Genomic DNA, 16,475 nt, shown 5'->3' with positions numbered 1-16,475 from the left:
ACTGCTGCGTTTTTCAGAGGACATCTCCCAGCATTGTAAAAAATGCAGCAAAATACGCACCATTTTCTGCAGTCAAAAACGCAGGAAATGATGCGTTTTTGCCGTAGCGGAAAGTCTGCTACTTTCAACGGAATTGCTGCAGAAATTTTCTGCAGCAATTCTGTTACATGTGGACAAACCCTTAGGGCCGTAGCACTCAGATCCACTGCAGTTCTGCTCAACCAAACTTAGCACATGAATGTAATAAAAAAAGCATCCAGGTCAATCAGACGCTGTTTTAGAACCCTGCCCATTATGCATTTATTTAGCAGATTGTGTAATGTCCATAACACAAAATGATTCACGTGTTACTTTTTTAACTAAAATATTCAAGAAATCAAGCATGAATGAGACTTCAACGTGATTTTGTGAAAATAACACTCACCTGCCCCGAGCCAACTACAACTACTCTCTCGGTGCCCTCTTCAATGATATCCACCTTGTAAATGCTTCTATTCGTGACCATAAAAAATGGAGTAAAAGTGACAATTCTGGTGAGATTGAAACTGCTGGCATAAATGGAGACACCAACCTAAAATGGGCGAGAAAACAAATTATGAATATATACCCATACATGTTTGTGCGTGTTTTTTTTTTTCCATTAAACTTAAAGCGTGCTTACCTGATACTCCAGGTTTTTACTCTTGCACTTTACAGAGCCGTGCGTACCAACAGTATCCATGGAAAAGGCATCAGACAATTCACTGTCAGTGATCATGAGCTGTACCTGTGAAAGCAGCACACAACACTAAATGATACACGGACATAAAAGATCTGATTTCTCTTGGTTATTCTAGATTTACTCATTTATAACACACAGTAAATAAGACATATGGTGAAAAAAGTTGTGTAGCAGTTGCAATTTGAGTTGGTGCACAACTAAAATACTGTGAGTTCCCCCAGAATTTGTTGCTTTTCACAATAGAGACACATATGGACATTACAGTTCTGACACCAAACTATGATGCCTCATGCACACGACAGTGTGCGCTGGCCGAGTCCCGTCAGTGATCCGTGGAAAGAGAGGGTATTTCCGCTGAAGTGAATGGCTCCATGAAGACTATTGGGTGCCAATTGGATGCCGTTAAAAACGGCCCGAGTGGCACATCGGTTGTGCGCAACTGGTCTTAGGCCTCCTGCACACGGGACGGAAATGCTGCGGAATCTCCATCCGGACTTTCCGTGCAGCAATTCTGCAATGTGTTGCGGTCGGATTCTCAATCTGCAACATGTAAATTTATCTTCTGCAAACGCTGCGCAATTTCCGCATGGAAATTCTGCAGTGTTTCTGTTATCTGTGCAGGGGGCCTTAGGGCGCATTCACATGATGCCGTCATATCGCGTTTTTGCAGCAATTTTAGAAACATCACAGAGTTTTGCCACGATTTCTAAAAACTCTGAGCAAAACCCATCGCAAAAGTAAGCCGAAAGTTAATTGGTCTATTTTACCCATTTGTTTTACAAATTACCTTACTATCAGGCATTTTTATGAAAATAAAGGTATTTTTACACCGGCCAAGATTGGCTGGTGCAATGAGCGCCGATCAACGAGACAGCTCGTTGATCAGCCCTCGTTTGCGCCAAACACAAGGAGCTAGTATGGGGATGAGCGCTCGTTACTCCGATCGCTCGTCCCCATACATTATCATCATGTTGACAGCATGTCTTCCCTGTTACACAGGCAGATGTGCTGCCGACAACGATAATATCTTACACATTTAAAACTATACGATCAGCCGATAAAGAAGCGTTTGATCGTTCATCTGCGGATCCTTGCCTTGTTTACCCAGGGCAATTATCGGCAACGAGCATTCTTTGAACGCTCGTTAGCCCGATAATTGGCCAGTGTGAAAGGGCCTTCATGGTCCCAGCTGTATTACGGCTCTGTGCATGAACTGTATATTTAGATTTCTAATAGAAATAATACCTGTAGTCATGTCTAGTCAGAAAATTACTTATTTAAATCAGGTTTTCATTAAAAAACTCTTGATATATTGCAGTCTTCACACTGGCCACTAGAGCAGTCACAATATGCTGATATTTCCTGTTCTCTGTGGCTCATTTGTCAGCTTTTCTGTATATACAAGCACATGATGATCAAAATCATCAAGATATCATTAGAGGTGGGGGGAGTCAATGACAGTTCTATTGTACTGCTAGATAAGGCAGGATAGCAACACTATATATCTCTTCCTGGAGACCGTATCTAGCATCTCTTCCTGGAGACCGTATCTAGCATCTCTTCCTGGAGACCGTATCTAGCACCTCTTCCTGGAGACCGTATCTAGCACCTCTTCCTGGAGACCGTATCTAGCACCTCTTCCTGGAGACCGTATCTAGCACCTCTTCCTGGAGACCGTATCTAGCACCTCTTCCTGGAGACCGTATCTAGCACCTCTTCCTGGAGACCGTATCTAGCACCTCTTCCTGGAGACCGTATCTAGCACCTCTTCCTGGAGACCGTATCTAGCACCTCTTCCTGGAGACCGTATCTAGCCTCTCTTCCTGGAGACCGTATCTAGCCTCTCTTCCTGGAGACCGTATCTAGCCTCTCTTCCTGGAGACCGTATCTAGCCTCTCTTCCTGGAGACCGTATCTAGCCTCTCTTCCTGGAGACCGTATCTAGCCTCTCTTCCTGGAGACCGTATCTAGCCTCTCTTCCTGGAGACCGTATCTAGCCTCTCTTCCTGGAGACCGTATCTAGCCTCTCTTCCTGGAGACCGTATCTAGCCTCTCTTCCTGGAGACCGTATCTAGCCTCTCTTCCTGGAGACCGTATCTAGCCTCTCTTCCTGGAGACCGTATCTAGCCTCTCTTCCTGGAGACCGTATCTAGCCTCTCTTCCTGGAGACCGTATCTAGCCTCTCTTCCTGGAGACCGTATCTAGCCTCTCTTCCTGGAGACCGTATCTAGCCTCTCTTCCTGGAGACCGTATCTAGCCTCTCTTCCTGGAGACCGTATCTAGCCTCTCTTCCTGGAGACCGTATCTAGCCTCTCTTCCTGGAGACCGTATCTAGCCTCTCTTCCTGGAGACCGTATCTAGCCTCTCTTCCTGGAGACCGTATCTAGCCTCTCTTCCTGGAGACCGTATCTAGCCTCTCTTCCTGGAGACCGTATCTAGCCTCTCTTCCTGGAGACCGTATCTAGCCTCTCTTCCTGGAGACCGTATCTAGCCTCTCTTCCTGGAGACCGTATCTAGCCTCTCTTCCTGGAGACCGTATCTAGCCTCTCTTCCTGGAGACCGTATCTAGCATCTCTTCCTGGAGACCGTATCTAGCATCTCTTCCTGGAGACCGTATCTAGCATCTCTTCCTGGAGACCGTATCTAGCATCTCTTCCTGGAGACCGTATCTAGCATCTCTTCCTGGAGACCGTATCTAGCATCTCTTCCTGGAGACCGTATCTAGCATCTCTTCCTGGAGACCGTATCTAGCATCTCTTCCTCGAGACCGTATCTAGCATCTCTTCCTCGAGACCGTATCTAGCATCTCTTCCTCGAGACCGTATCTAGCATCTCTTCCTCGAGACCGTATCTAGCATCTCTTCCTCGAGACCGTATCTAGCATCTCTTCCTCGAGACCGTATCTAGCATCTCTTCCTCGAGACCGTATCTAGCATGAAGTGTGTGTCTTCAATATGGCCGCCCCAGGGAAGCTACATTATTTATCATCTATAGAATTAAATCCAATTACTAAAACTACATTTCAATCTTAGATGTTTATGACATATCCACAGGATATGCCGTAATTGTCTGATAGATGCGGGTTTCACCTCTGAGACCCGCACCTATGAAAACGAATATAGAGGTGGCCCAGATTATGGAAACCGTTGAGTTTGATGGGAGCGGAAGTTACGAAAACAGGTTAACACAGCGAGCTTGGCAGTTTCCGTAATCCCGGCCACCTCTTTACTGATACTCTGCCTTAATGCAGCGGTCAACGGGGCCTTACCAGGTGGGACTGAGTCGGAGAGACCCCGTTCTGGGGATAGGTGCAACTCCCAGATGTGGGAACTGCATCTGTCAGGCATATACTTTGGATATGCCATAAATGTCTCAGATGGGAATACCTTTTAAATACATGACATATTCCCTTTAAGGAAATTCTCAATATATGACCTGCTGGAGGGTTTTTTTCAGATCGATATTAAGAAACACGTCTCATTAACATATGAATACTTAGTACTTGCATTGGATGTTTATGAGCAGGGCTGCAGGGGGTATTAAGGTTTTTATGAGCTGTTCAAATTCACAGCAGGACACAATGGAAGTTTGAGGCAGAAAATTCAGGAATTTTGAGGCAGATTTGGACCTGCCTGCACTCTCCTTTCTGCGTTTTTTTGCGGCATTTTTCGGCTGCGGCCATTGAGCGTCGCGGGCAAGAAAAAGCTGCAAAAAACACTTTCTCTGGCTCCCATTGATGTCACTGGGAGGTCAGAGACGGAAACGCCTGAAGAAAGAGCATGACGCTTTTTTCCGCGAGAGTTTTTTCCACATTTTCTGAAGTTTTTTCGGCACAGTTTCCACGTCAAAAACAGCACCGAAAAACTCTGTGTGAACTGTGCCTTAAACAGTATACATATATTTTACGCAAGCACTTTGTGAAAACAAAGGATGCGGATTGTATGTTTTTCAGTACATAATGATACCTTATTATTCTGGAAAAAGTTCTTTGGTTTGAAAGAGAAAAGAAGGGGTTTCTTGTGATCAGCAGGATGTTTTCGGTGAACATCATCAGCCTTATACTGTAGCATTCTCCCGGTCTTGTTCACCATCCAATAGGGACTGTGAATTGCTAGGATAGTTTGCCCAGTAGTGTAAGTGACATGGACAGCAATGTCCAGTTCTGCTTTCTCCAGCTCTGAGATGCAGTGGAATGTGATGAAGTGAATATCTTGCTGCTTGCTTTGGATGTGATACTTCACTTCCCAGTTGAGGTCAAGATAATTTAACAATCGCAATATCAGTTTGGTTTCATCTACAACTGCATTTTGTATCTGGACTGAACATCCATCTTCTATCACGACATGATCATCATCGACACCCTGCAAAAAAATATATATATATATATATAAAACAACACACGGTAATACAGAAAAATCAGTTTAAATTGTCCCTGTTAGCCTGGGTACACACCAGCATTCACCATTCCGCTGTTTTGCTCCATCAGAGGAACAAGGGAAAAAGCGGAAACGCCAGTTTCGTTGCACCACAGACACCAATTACGGCTGACGGAACCCATTGACTTTAATGGGATCCGTTGGGTTTCTGTCGGGGTGTCCGTGGTTTTACCGGAAACAATAGTGCAGTATGCTGCGCTATTGTTTCCAGTATTCTCGTCCGAATCGGTGACAGAGGCGCCTAACGGAACCTTCAACCCAGATGTGAACGAGGCCTTACTAGAAGTATGGTCTTTAATTGTTTTAAGACAAAACTCGTGTACAATTCCCTGCTTATTTTTATAGTTAAATCGGCCACTTAAAGTATACTACTATATTCAAAGAGACATGTTTTCCTACCAGTGGCGTCTTATTGTGGAAGTTTGTGCTTTCCATATCTAGGCAAAATGGCTATGAGCTTGAGTCCTTGCTGTAACTACAGGGAAGGTACAGGAGGCTTGCCACAACTACTGCTGAAGAAGTTGAAAGGCTTCTGTGTCTACTGGGGAAGTAGGTGGGGGCTGCTGTTACTAGTCGCTTGCATTCCCCTTAATTCAGTTAAAACAGACTTTTCAAACATTGACACCCTCTATCCCCATATCAGAGAATGGATATTCAATATTAACTAGGTGCTATATAATCACTTCAATCCATATGGCCATTACATAGCCCTTTATCAACTGCAAAATATTTGTATTCGATAATTTAGCAAATTAACTTTTTTTAGCTAAAATATATGCACATACCTCACGAGAATATGCTATTTGATAAGGAAGTAAATTGCGTAGAACGACACTTGGCCACAAATGAACAACGTATGGCAGATCCCATCTCTCATCGGTACACGCAGAGGATATTAGAGTGTCTATCATGGGTACAATGTTTACAATGAAGGAATCCCTATTATTTTTACGGGACTGACATTTTCTCGCCAACAGTGAACCTTGATTTTTCAAGAATTCTTCAAAGTCAATTCCATCACATTTCTCAAATTCTTCATGGGCTGGTTTTAAGCACAGTGTTGATCTAAAAACAGAAAATGAGTCACAACATTATAAAAAGACCGTCTAGTAGGGTACACAGTATCACAATTATTTTGCTCAAAATGATTCTATATGATTATTTTTTATGTTACACCAAAACCATTTGATAAACCAGACAGCCTTATGGACCATTGGTAATGGTATTAGACCTCTAGATATCTTGCTTCCATTTTTAGCAATGTTACCTTGTAGCAAAGGGGTTCAGGGTTAAAATCCAAATGGGACAACATATGCAAGGAGTATGTATGTTTTTCCCATGTTTATACTGGATATCTTGCACACTCCAAAAATATACTGGTAATTTAATTGTCTGTCTATGAAATTTGCCCTACTATGTGGGTGTTTTGTATGAAATAGGGAGTTTAGGTTTTCCACGATTCAATGGTACCAGCGCATGATGTTATTACAATCTGTGTAGAGCACTATATTACATGTAGGTGCTGTATAACGCAAGTCAAAATAAATTCATAACTCTTGAAGTAGCAAATGCATTTGTTCCAATGGTAGGAGTATGAAATGAATCAATTTTCATTTTGCATGCATCTTAAGAGGTTTTAGTTTACCCCCTGATTCATTTTAGTGTATGATGAAAATTATGCTTCTAACTAGGGCTGGGCGATTTTGCAAAAAATATTAAAAATCTAGATTTTTTTTCAACCCTATGTATGATTTTTGATTTGAATCTTGATTTTCTTATTTTTTGGAGTAATTACTGTGCATGCATTTCCCTTATCTAAAAAAAAATAATAAGACACAATTTTACAGAAGAGAATTGCTGGCACAGTTATTCCATAATATATATACTGATCAGGATTGTCCCTTAGGTGCTATGTGTGATCACGCTCACTTATAAAAGGGACAATCCTGATTATCAGTATATATTATGGAATAGCTCTGCCTGCAATTCTCTTATGTAATAGAATTGTCTTGGTATTTTTCTAAATAAAAGGAAATGCATGCACAGTAATTCCTTAATTACGCCAACTACTAAGCAGGCTAAAAGAACGTATCTGCTCTTTGTATACAAGACAGCCTCTCTCCTTTGTGTATATCCAACAGGAGAGAGAGTGTCAAATGTAAATAGAGGAGAGAGAAAACCGCTGAGACAGTCTCTCTCTCCTGTCTACATTAGACAGCGTCTATATCAGTCTCCAGGTTATGGGGTCGTCCTCCACGTCCTTCATACTTACCTGGCTGCAGTGTCTCCTCCGCCTCCTCCCTGGGTCCTTCCTTTTCCCTTGGTGCCTGCAGGATCCAGTGTGTGTCCTCAGGTTCCTTATTCTCTCATCTTCTCCTCAGTACATGGGAGCAGGTCCAGGCAGCAACAGTCGTGTTGTGTGGTGAGGCGGCCTGGCAGGTGTGCAGAGGAGGGTGAAGAGGTCGGGGGAAGCTGATGTTAAACATGTCAGGTGTCAGGAGGGCGTGGGTCCGGAGAGCCTGCTAGTGTTGGACTCGCTGCTGCTCTAAAGGACTCTTCCTCCAGCGCCTCTCCCACCATAATGAGAAGCCGCTGTCATATCGCTTTCACTATTCTGATCAAAATTAGAATCGTGCTTCAATGACAGGGCAAATTAATTTGATTAAAATCGCCCAGCCCTACTTCTAACACTTTGTGACAGATTTATCATTGTATTTTTTTTTTGTAATTGCATTATAAACAATAGGGCTTTCGTGCTGAATTTCATATTTATGAAGCCCCTGGCCACTTTTTCCAACACATTCAAATGTTTTGGGAAAAGTTGACAGGGCTTCAGGGTCATGCCGAGTGCGACTCATTTGGGAAAACAACGCTATTTCCAACCTGGCATTTATTTTAAGAAACCAGCAGATTCAACAGGGAATGAGTCGCGTTGATAAATCTGTCACATGCGGCGCTGGGGGAGATTTCTACGGACGGTATGCTAGAATAGATAAATCTCTCCCACTAGGTCTAATGCATAGAAGCGGTTACAACAAAACGCATCAATGTTATTCATGACAACTAATCAGAACACTGCTTTCAATTTCAAAAATGGCCATTAATAAAAGAGCATTATTTGCATTGAAGTGCAGTTTTGAAAAACCTTTAGTTCCAGTAACAATTTATGTACACGACTGGTAGACTACAGGCAAAAAACAGATATGAAATTATTCTCAAACTGCTAGTAGAGGATAGTGGATATCACAACCCTGCCATGGCTTGTCAGCTCGATTTACAAACGCAATTCAATTTTTAGCACTTTACTTTGACAAGTTTTTCTCCTACAACCCCATTTAAAATATCTACAGTAGTTGCTACAAATAGGAAACAAACTGTACCTGTAAGATGACAGTGGGATGTTAAAGTCGCTTTCTGGTTCAGCAGTCCCCAAACAGGTGTCATCATGATAAATATCAAATGCCACTGAAAAGTGATTTCTAATCTGCAAAATAGCATAAGATCATAAAACAAAGTTAATAATGGCGGAAAAGAAGGTTATGGCAAACCACAATGATTAACAATGAAACCGTTTGCGAACTTGCATTTCTAGGTACAATTACAGCATGTTGGCTAAAGATAAACACTTAGAGGATGAAGCAACGGTTGTACAAGTAAGCTGTTGTCTATAAAGCACGTTGTATGTTTGACTAAACGCTAAACGTTTCAGGGATGTACTATCCCCTTGTTAATACATATTAGGCCACATGCACAAGATGCTTATTACGTGCGGATTTAAGTGCGGAAAATCCACATCTTAATACAGTACCAGAAAAATGTATGAGATTTCAAGTAATCTCATCTACACTTTTTTCTGCACATAAATTAACCTGCCTTTCGGATTTTAAAATCCGAAGAATGTCAATTTATCTCGCATTTACATCTCAGAATTGTATTTGACAAGCTTATATAAACCCCCCCCCCCCCCACATAAAACGCAGTATAAAACCCGCACCGGTTTCCGCATCAAAATGTACAAAAATGCATTTAAAAAAAATCTGAATATTATAGAAGCACTCCAGCAATTTTATTTTTAATTTTATATAGAGCAGCATAGGCTGCTATTAAAGAATAATTTAGAGCCACCTGGGTATACCTGTTTTAGTTGATGTAACAATTATGAGTTGTCTGACATCTTGGTTCCTTCTTCCCCTCCGATATGGTTCCCCTAATGCAGACTACATATCCCATGATGCTTCTGACTTTGCTCAGAGTTAAAAAACAAAAACAAAACTGTGTGAACAGGGCCTAAGTACAGCAAGTGATAGATCAGTTACATAGAATTGCTGTCCCCTAACACTGCAGATTCTCCGTGTATTCCTATGCAGCTCAGCCTGCCTCCTCTGCTTCCTGCTTGTATTAGGCTTCTCCATATCAGTTTTTACACATGAGGAAGAGGAGAGCAGCATCTCAAAGAAATACACAAGACTGTCTGCACACAGCACTTACAGATAGTATAGACAGGCAGTGTGAGTCAGGGAAGTTTTAGAACTCTGCAGCTAACCATTGTATAGACAAACCTATTATATCACTGCACTCCTGCTCCCTTAGATAGGGCAAAAATGATCTTTTAATCAGCACTATATGCATGGGGGACATACAAAAGAACAAGGAGGGTGTAGCTGGATGAGGAGAGGAAAAGTCTCAGAGCTGCCAGAAGTAATTTGCTAGGTGATAATGTAATCCTGTAGTACACAGGAAGTCAGCCACACAGGAAAACGGACCTCCTGTGTACACATCAGAGCATGGTCTATTCAGGAGGTCAGACCGATCACATGAAGAAAAAAAGAAAGAGGACGACAACGGCGCTCCTCTAAGGTAATATTGTAAGGAACGGGGGACAGTGTGAGCAAAGAGGTGAGCTGATGCACTCACCTGGCAGTGTTGTGCTAGGATAGGCACAACACTATTGCTTAGCGTGGAAATTTGGAATACGAGAAGATCGTTGTGGACGTCGGCTGCCACCCGCTGCTATCCCACGAGAGAAAATTCTGTTCCCGGGGAAATCGAACACAGGATGTGGAGAAGAAAAAGTTGCAGTATTCGGGACACGGCGCCTGACAGGTAAGTATTCAAAACGAAGTATTTTTCAGTAGGCTTGATTTGTAATAGATACTACGCGTTTCAGGACCGGACAGGTCCCTTCCTCAGGTTCATACCTTGGTCCTGAAATGCGTAGTATCTATTACAAATAAAGCCTACTGAAAAATACTTTGTTTTGAATAACTGTCAGGCGCCGTGTCCCGAATACTGCAACTTTTTCTTCGCCACATCCGGAGACCGATCACATGACACAGCTGTCCTTAATAAAAGGGTTCAAAACGTATAGATGCATCTGAGCTGGGAAGAAACACACGACACTGCTAAAATATTGCTGATAAGTTAGCATGATTTATGCAAAAAAAATTTGCTGGAGTGCTTCTTTAAGTGCGGATTTACTTGCATTTATCTGCAGTTTTGATGGAGATTTTCCACATCTAATTCTGCAACATGTGCATGTAGCTTTAGAGTGACATAATTGTACACTATTGCTTAATGTTAATGCAAAATAAAATGTCATAATAGTTAAGATCATCTGCCCATACCTGTAATGGTGACCGTATGGTTATACATTTTGTTCCTTCCACAGAATCGATTTGACAAACAATGTATCGCTCAACACCAGAATCGGAATGTCTTACACAGTAAAGGCTTCGTCCAACTTTGGTTAAAGCAATTTTGTCACTAGAAGAGTGATTCCAAGGAGCTGGTATGGAGGATAATAGTCAGTTTGGTTTAGCGTATTTTAAAAAAAACTTTTTTTTTTTATACTCAGACAGTTGCTAAATGCCCTGTCAACACAAAAGTCTGTAATGATTTTGACAAACTCAATCTTCATCATAGATGGATAAATAGGATTTTTGTACTCACCGTAAAATCTTTTTCTCGTTAAATTCATTGGGGGACACAGCACCTTGGTATAGGTCCTTGCCACTAGGAGGCCGATACTAGATACAAAATGTCTTGGCTCCGCACAGGAAGGATATACCCTTCCCACAGACAGTAGCTAAACCAGTTTGTACAAAATTAGTAGGAGAAGACAAAACACAAACAACATGTCTACGGTCCCAGGAGACAAAAACAAACAAACAGTCAGAACAACAGGTCCTAGGCCTTGAACAAACCAAAAAATAGGACAGGATCTGTGTCTCTCAATGAATTCAACAATAAAAAGATTTTCAGTGAGTACAAAAACCCTTTTTCTGGTTTATATAATTTGGGGGAAAAGCACCATGGGTCGTCCTAAAGCAGTCAGTGGGTAGGAGGAAAATAAATGGAAAAAGTGTAGCCATACGATCAGCCTAACACACAGCTGTCTGCAGCACCTAGCGACCCAGACTGGCATCAGAGGAGGCCAAAGAATGAAAACGGGTAAAAATTTGTGAAGTTGTGCACCAAAGCCCAGGTAGCAGCCTTGCAGACCTGAGTAACTAAAGCTTGATGCGAGACAATCCAGGTGGCACCAACAGCACTTGTAGAATAGGAAGTGACCTAAAGTGGAGGAACTTTATCCTTGAACGGAAAGGCTTCTGTAATCACAGACCGGATACAATGCGCAATGGTGGCCTTAGAGATGTTGCCGATCCCTCGCATGGCCCTTCATGAAGAACAAAAAGAAAATCGGAGCATCTAAATGACAGCCAGATAGACAGATTGCTCTTACCACGTCAAAGAGGTGCAAAGCTCGCTCCCTCAGATGAGAAAGGAAGAGGAAGATGGAAGGGAGGTCAATCTCTTTATTGACAACCTTTGGGAGAAAGGACGGGACAGGTTGGAATAGCGCTGTATCCCTATGGATGACCAATAGGACATCTGAAATCCATCATAACGACCCATAAGGGAAGACCATCAAAGTTCTTGTTCAAGGCCTGATTGCAGACAGGACAGGATTCCAGGCATGGAACATACCTTTCGACGGTAATTACACTGTTCACACCAGGAGAAATAAGCCTTCAAGGAATGGTGGTACACAAAAGCTGACAAACTTCTTGGCCTTCAGCCTCATCTGGATGACTGGCTTAGAGAGACCTCGGGCCCTCACAACCTTGGCTTTAACAGCCACGCAATTAAAGGCATCTTATGTGAAGCAGGGTGGAATAGTGGACCTTGGGAAAGGAGTTTGCGAGTAGGTTGATTGGGTCAGCAAACCAGGCCTGTCGTGGCCAGTCTAGCACCACCAGGATCGCAGGAACACCTTCATTCTTAAGTCTTCTGTGAACTCTGGGCCGAAATAGAAGGGGGGAGAAGAGATACAGGAGGCTCCATAAGAAAAACTTTCTATAGTCAGCCTAAAGATTGATGCTGTCCGCCGACAGGGCCACTGGCATCATGTGACAGTTGGAGAGCGTGGCTTGTGCGACCCGGATTGTGGTCTAGTGCTGATGCAAGCTGGGGACTGGAGTAGGAGGACACTTCCTGCGGCGCTGATGGGATGAGTAGCATCTATGGTGCAAAAATGGCACAGCGTGGTGCTTGTTTCCTATCGGCAAAATAGGCAGAAAATAGCCCCAAAAACGAGATAACAAGATTTCTAGTGGGAGAAAGGGGGGTGAGATTGATTTTCATACTCCGTAGACAATGGGTGTACCAGTGCCCCCTCTTCAGTAAACTTGCACATGTAGTGGAGTTATTGGTACTCCACCTTCAGATGCAGACAACAAGGTAGTTTACCTCCAGGGAGGAAAGTCAGTGCAGAAGACCTGCCTGGTTGCCCGGCACCCGGCAGGAAACCAGACTGACAACCCACATAAAATTAAAATAGCAGCAGACCTGCAAATCAGGTCATATCTGCCTCTACAGTCAATAGGCTCAGACGGATTTAGCCAGTGTCTGTGGGAAAGGTATGGCCTGGCTGGGCCGAGCAGTTTCCTACCTCGTGTCAAGGGCCTATACCATGGTGCTGTGTCCCCCAATGAAATTAACGAGAAATATTTATTTTACTGTGGCAGACATTTGTTCTTTTTATATAATCTGCTACAGATAATCATCAGAATATATTATGTAGATAAGATTTAAATATGCAATCCTGACTAATTCTGTTGTTATTGCACAGCATTGGAATGTCATTCAAAGGAGCCAATTATAAGATGCAGCTGCGTTGTCCAGTGACGTCACCACTGCAGCCAGTGGCTGACTGCCAAGATTACATAGTGTCAGGTGAGACGTCATTGTTGTGCAATGACATAGGACGCAGCAAGGGACCGCAAAGTGAGTGGCTGTGCAAGAATAGTACCAAATTTACATGGTAATATCAGAATTTATTTTTATTATTTGCCACAACTCAGGAGATTTTTTTTTAGGGGTTAGAAAATCCTAAACAACAACTTAGGCTTCGTTCACATCTGCAATGGGGTCCCGTTCTGACATTCCCTCAGAGGTTTACGTCAGAACCGCACCCTGAACAGACACAGACTGACACGAACGGAAACCAGAGGTTTCTGTTTCCATCACCATTGATTTGAATGGTAACGGATCCGGTGCCCATGGTTTCTGTTTGTGTCGGTTGTGCGCCAGATCCGGAAGCAATAGAGTAGTCAGCAAAACGACGTGTCCGGTGCACAACCGACACAAACAGAAACCATGGGCACCGGATCAGTCACCATTCAAATCAATGGTGATGGAAACAGAAACCTCTGGTTTCCGTTCGTGTCTGTTCAGGGTCCCATTCTGACGGAAAGCTCAGACAGAACGTCAGAACGGGACCCCAACGCAGATGTGAACGAAGCCTTATCGTGACAACTATATTAGTAAAAGGCTTCTTAAAATTACAATAAATAGCTACTTAATTATTTTTTTAAAGCTTGCGTTATTGACTTACTGAGCTGGATATAGAAGTGTTTGCTGCTAAGACTGGTCATAGCAGAAAACTGATCAGTCTGGGTTTTACTTCGGACATAATCCATGCTAAGACTTTCCCCATCATCCAATTCTAGGCTCTTTAAACCTGGATCAACATTTAAAGCAGTAAACGAGTCACTTGGAAAAACAGAAATATGAAGGCCCAAAAAATTTGTAATCACAAATGGCGCTTGATCCTTTTTGAAGACATCTGATGTTTTGCTGGCTGCTTCTGCAAAAGCCTGTGGCACAAAATGTTCAATAAGACTTCAACAACAAATACAAACTGCCAATTCATTAAGAGCAAACAAATAAAAAAAAAATCTATATATAATTACAATCTTTGCCTAAATTACAGATTTTATATACTGTTTTTAGTGTTAAAACATGAAAATACATGCCAATAAAAAGTTGTCACGGTAACAGACATTAATAAAAATATATTTTAATGGACAAGCGACAACACACGAGTGGCCACCTGTTTGATCTTGGGGTTAGAGGAAGCCTGAGATAGTAGACTGAAATAGTATATGACCAGTCATGAACGTCAACTGTGGGACATTAAGGCCCTGGTCACACGGCGTAATTTTTGCATCGGATTCCGCCGCAAAATTCCACCTCCCATTCAATTCAATGGGAGTCGTATGCTTCTTTTTCCTGCTGGCTGATTTTTTTTTAGTTAGCGGGAAAAGAAAGCGTCCTGCTCGATCTTCGGGTGGATTCTGCCCGAACCTCCCACTTAAGTCAATGGGAGGAAGAATCTTCCTGCCGATGGCAGGAATAATCCTGCGGCGGTTTTGGTGGCGGGACCCGCCACGCAAAATCCGCCATGTGACCCTTTAGCTATGCCTAAACACTTAAAACTCAATGTGTATTTAAAGGTAATGGGCACATTTGACGTGGGAAAAAAATATTTTTACAAATGTTACCTTGAGTTAAAAAAGTTACACTAGGCATCAATCTACATTCTTCATTAATTTTCAGACTTCCTTATATGCAGTTTGCAACCTGCTCCTAGTTTCAGACATTTCTAAGGTGTCCCTCCCAGTGATACATACTATATGTGAGCTCTGTGAATCTTGGATGCTGGTGTCTTCACACACACTTATGTTTCAGCACAGCCCCTGTGCGATCTATTCTCCCCTGTGCGGACACAAGACACTGATGCTACCAGTGTGCGTGATCTCTCCCGCTGCAGACCCTAGTGTGGGTTTTGTCCTCTCAATCGCTACACTGATGCCGCCTGTGTGATCTCTCCCCTTATGCCTGCAGACCCCGAGTGCCCTACTCCCTCTATATTATGGTTTACTCTGCTGTGTACAACCATCTCCCCTCCCTATTGGCATTGCTAACACTGATCAAAATGTGCATCAAGAACCTCATCTTTGTAGGTAAAGTAAACATAGCAGTAATGCAATTTAAACTTTAGACAGTACATTTTGTTTTGTATTGTATATTTGGGGATGGTGACTGCCTCCATTCCTCCCATTATACTGTTCCCACCTACCCGGAGTTGATTTTGCAGGCTTAGGCCCAGAAGAAAGGTGTCTGTTTAGGTTAGGGGGCCCAAGCTGAACAGGCTTGTTAATTGGAGAGTCCAGGTACATTAGCTAGAAGTTAAATAATTGTTCGACCAATAACTATCCTATATCTATTGTCAATGTATGAAAATTATTCTAGTGATTTACGGAGCTTCTTACCTGTCCTAGGTTAGTCAGTGTTAGAATCCCACATTTAGACAGTGTGATATTTAGCTGATCTTTGGAAAAAATGTTTAGTGCTGTAACATAGTCTGGTATCTTGTAGTTCTCCTCTTCGCCATCAATTTCACAAATTTGTTTTCTCAACTTCTTTTTCATCTAGAATAGATATTATTGTTATCAAAGGTTCTAAATGTAGAGTATTTTCCAACATTACACCGTAATGTACCTATTGGTACATTTTTGCAGTAGAACAAGAAGGCATAGTAAACACGAATGATTCTAATTATAAAACTTTGTAAATGTGTACAGTACATTATAGCGGTAAATTTATCTCTCAAACCTACTTCACATGACAGCAAGTTAACTCGATACAGTTTTTTTTAAACAATTACAGAACTTCCTCTTTGTTTTTCTAGATCTAGATTGATACAATTTATAAATTAAACAAAATAAAACATAATGATGCATTTCCTCATTAAAAACAGTATGTATTAATAATTTGTAAAAACGTTACCTTTACTTCAAGACTCCAAGGTCGAAAGTTCTCACTTTTCTCTATTTCCAGAGGTTCTAGCAAAGGCTCCCATACCCCAAACATTTCATTGTAGTAATGTACCTGATGAAAACAGAACCTGTGGTCAACTACTATTCATTTCTCAGATATAAAAACATAACAGGGAGATGTTGATGTATACTCATT

General features: G+C 42.2%; 1 protein-coding gene across 1 annotated transcript in view; it reads right to left on the bottom strand.

Annotated features, from left to right (window-relative positions):
* Positions 1 to 16,475, bottom strand: part of VPS13A (vacuolar protein sorting 13 homolog A) — a 249,923-nt gene that overhangs the window by 81,475 nt on the left and 151,973 nt on the right. The window contains exons 42-50 of the mRNA XM_075828295.1: positions 16,290 to 16,391; positions 15,773 to 15,931; positions 14,053 to 14,314; positions 10,781 to 10,941; positions 8,537 to 8,640; positions 5,942 to 6,221; positions 4,686 to 5,081; positions 662 to 766; positions 425 to 571 (exon numbers count right to left, since the gene is read on the bottom strand). Coding sequence (XP_075684410.1) covers positions 425 to 571; positions 662 to 766; positions 4,686 to 5,081; positions 5,942 to 6,221; positions 8,537 to 8,640; positions 10,781 to 10,941; positions 14,053 to 14,314; positions 15,773 to 15,931; positions 16,290 to 16,391 — 1,716 coding nt within the window. The remainder of the gene's footprint in view (positions 1 to 424; positions 572 to 661; positions 767 to 4,685; positions 5,082 to 5,941; positions 6,222 to 8,536; positions 8,641 to 10,780; positions 10,942 to 14,052; positions 14,315 to 15,772; positions 15,932 to 16,289; positions 16,392 to 16,475) is intronic.

This window comes from Rhinoderma darwinii, chromosome 1, assembly GCF_050947455.1.
Source record: "Rhinoderma darwinii isolate aRhiDar2 chromosome 1, aRhiDar2.hap1, whole genome shotgun sequence".
Lineage (NCBI taxonomy): Eukaryota > Metazoa > Chordata > Amphibia > Anura > Rhinodermatidae > Rhinoderma > Rhinoderma darwinii.
This window is presented reverse-complemented; position numbering and strand designations above follow the sequence as displayed.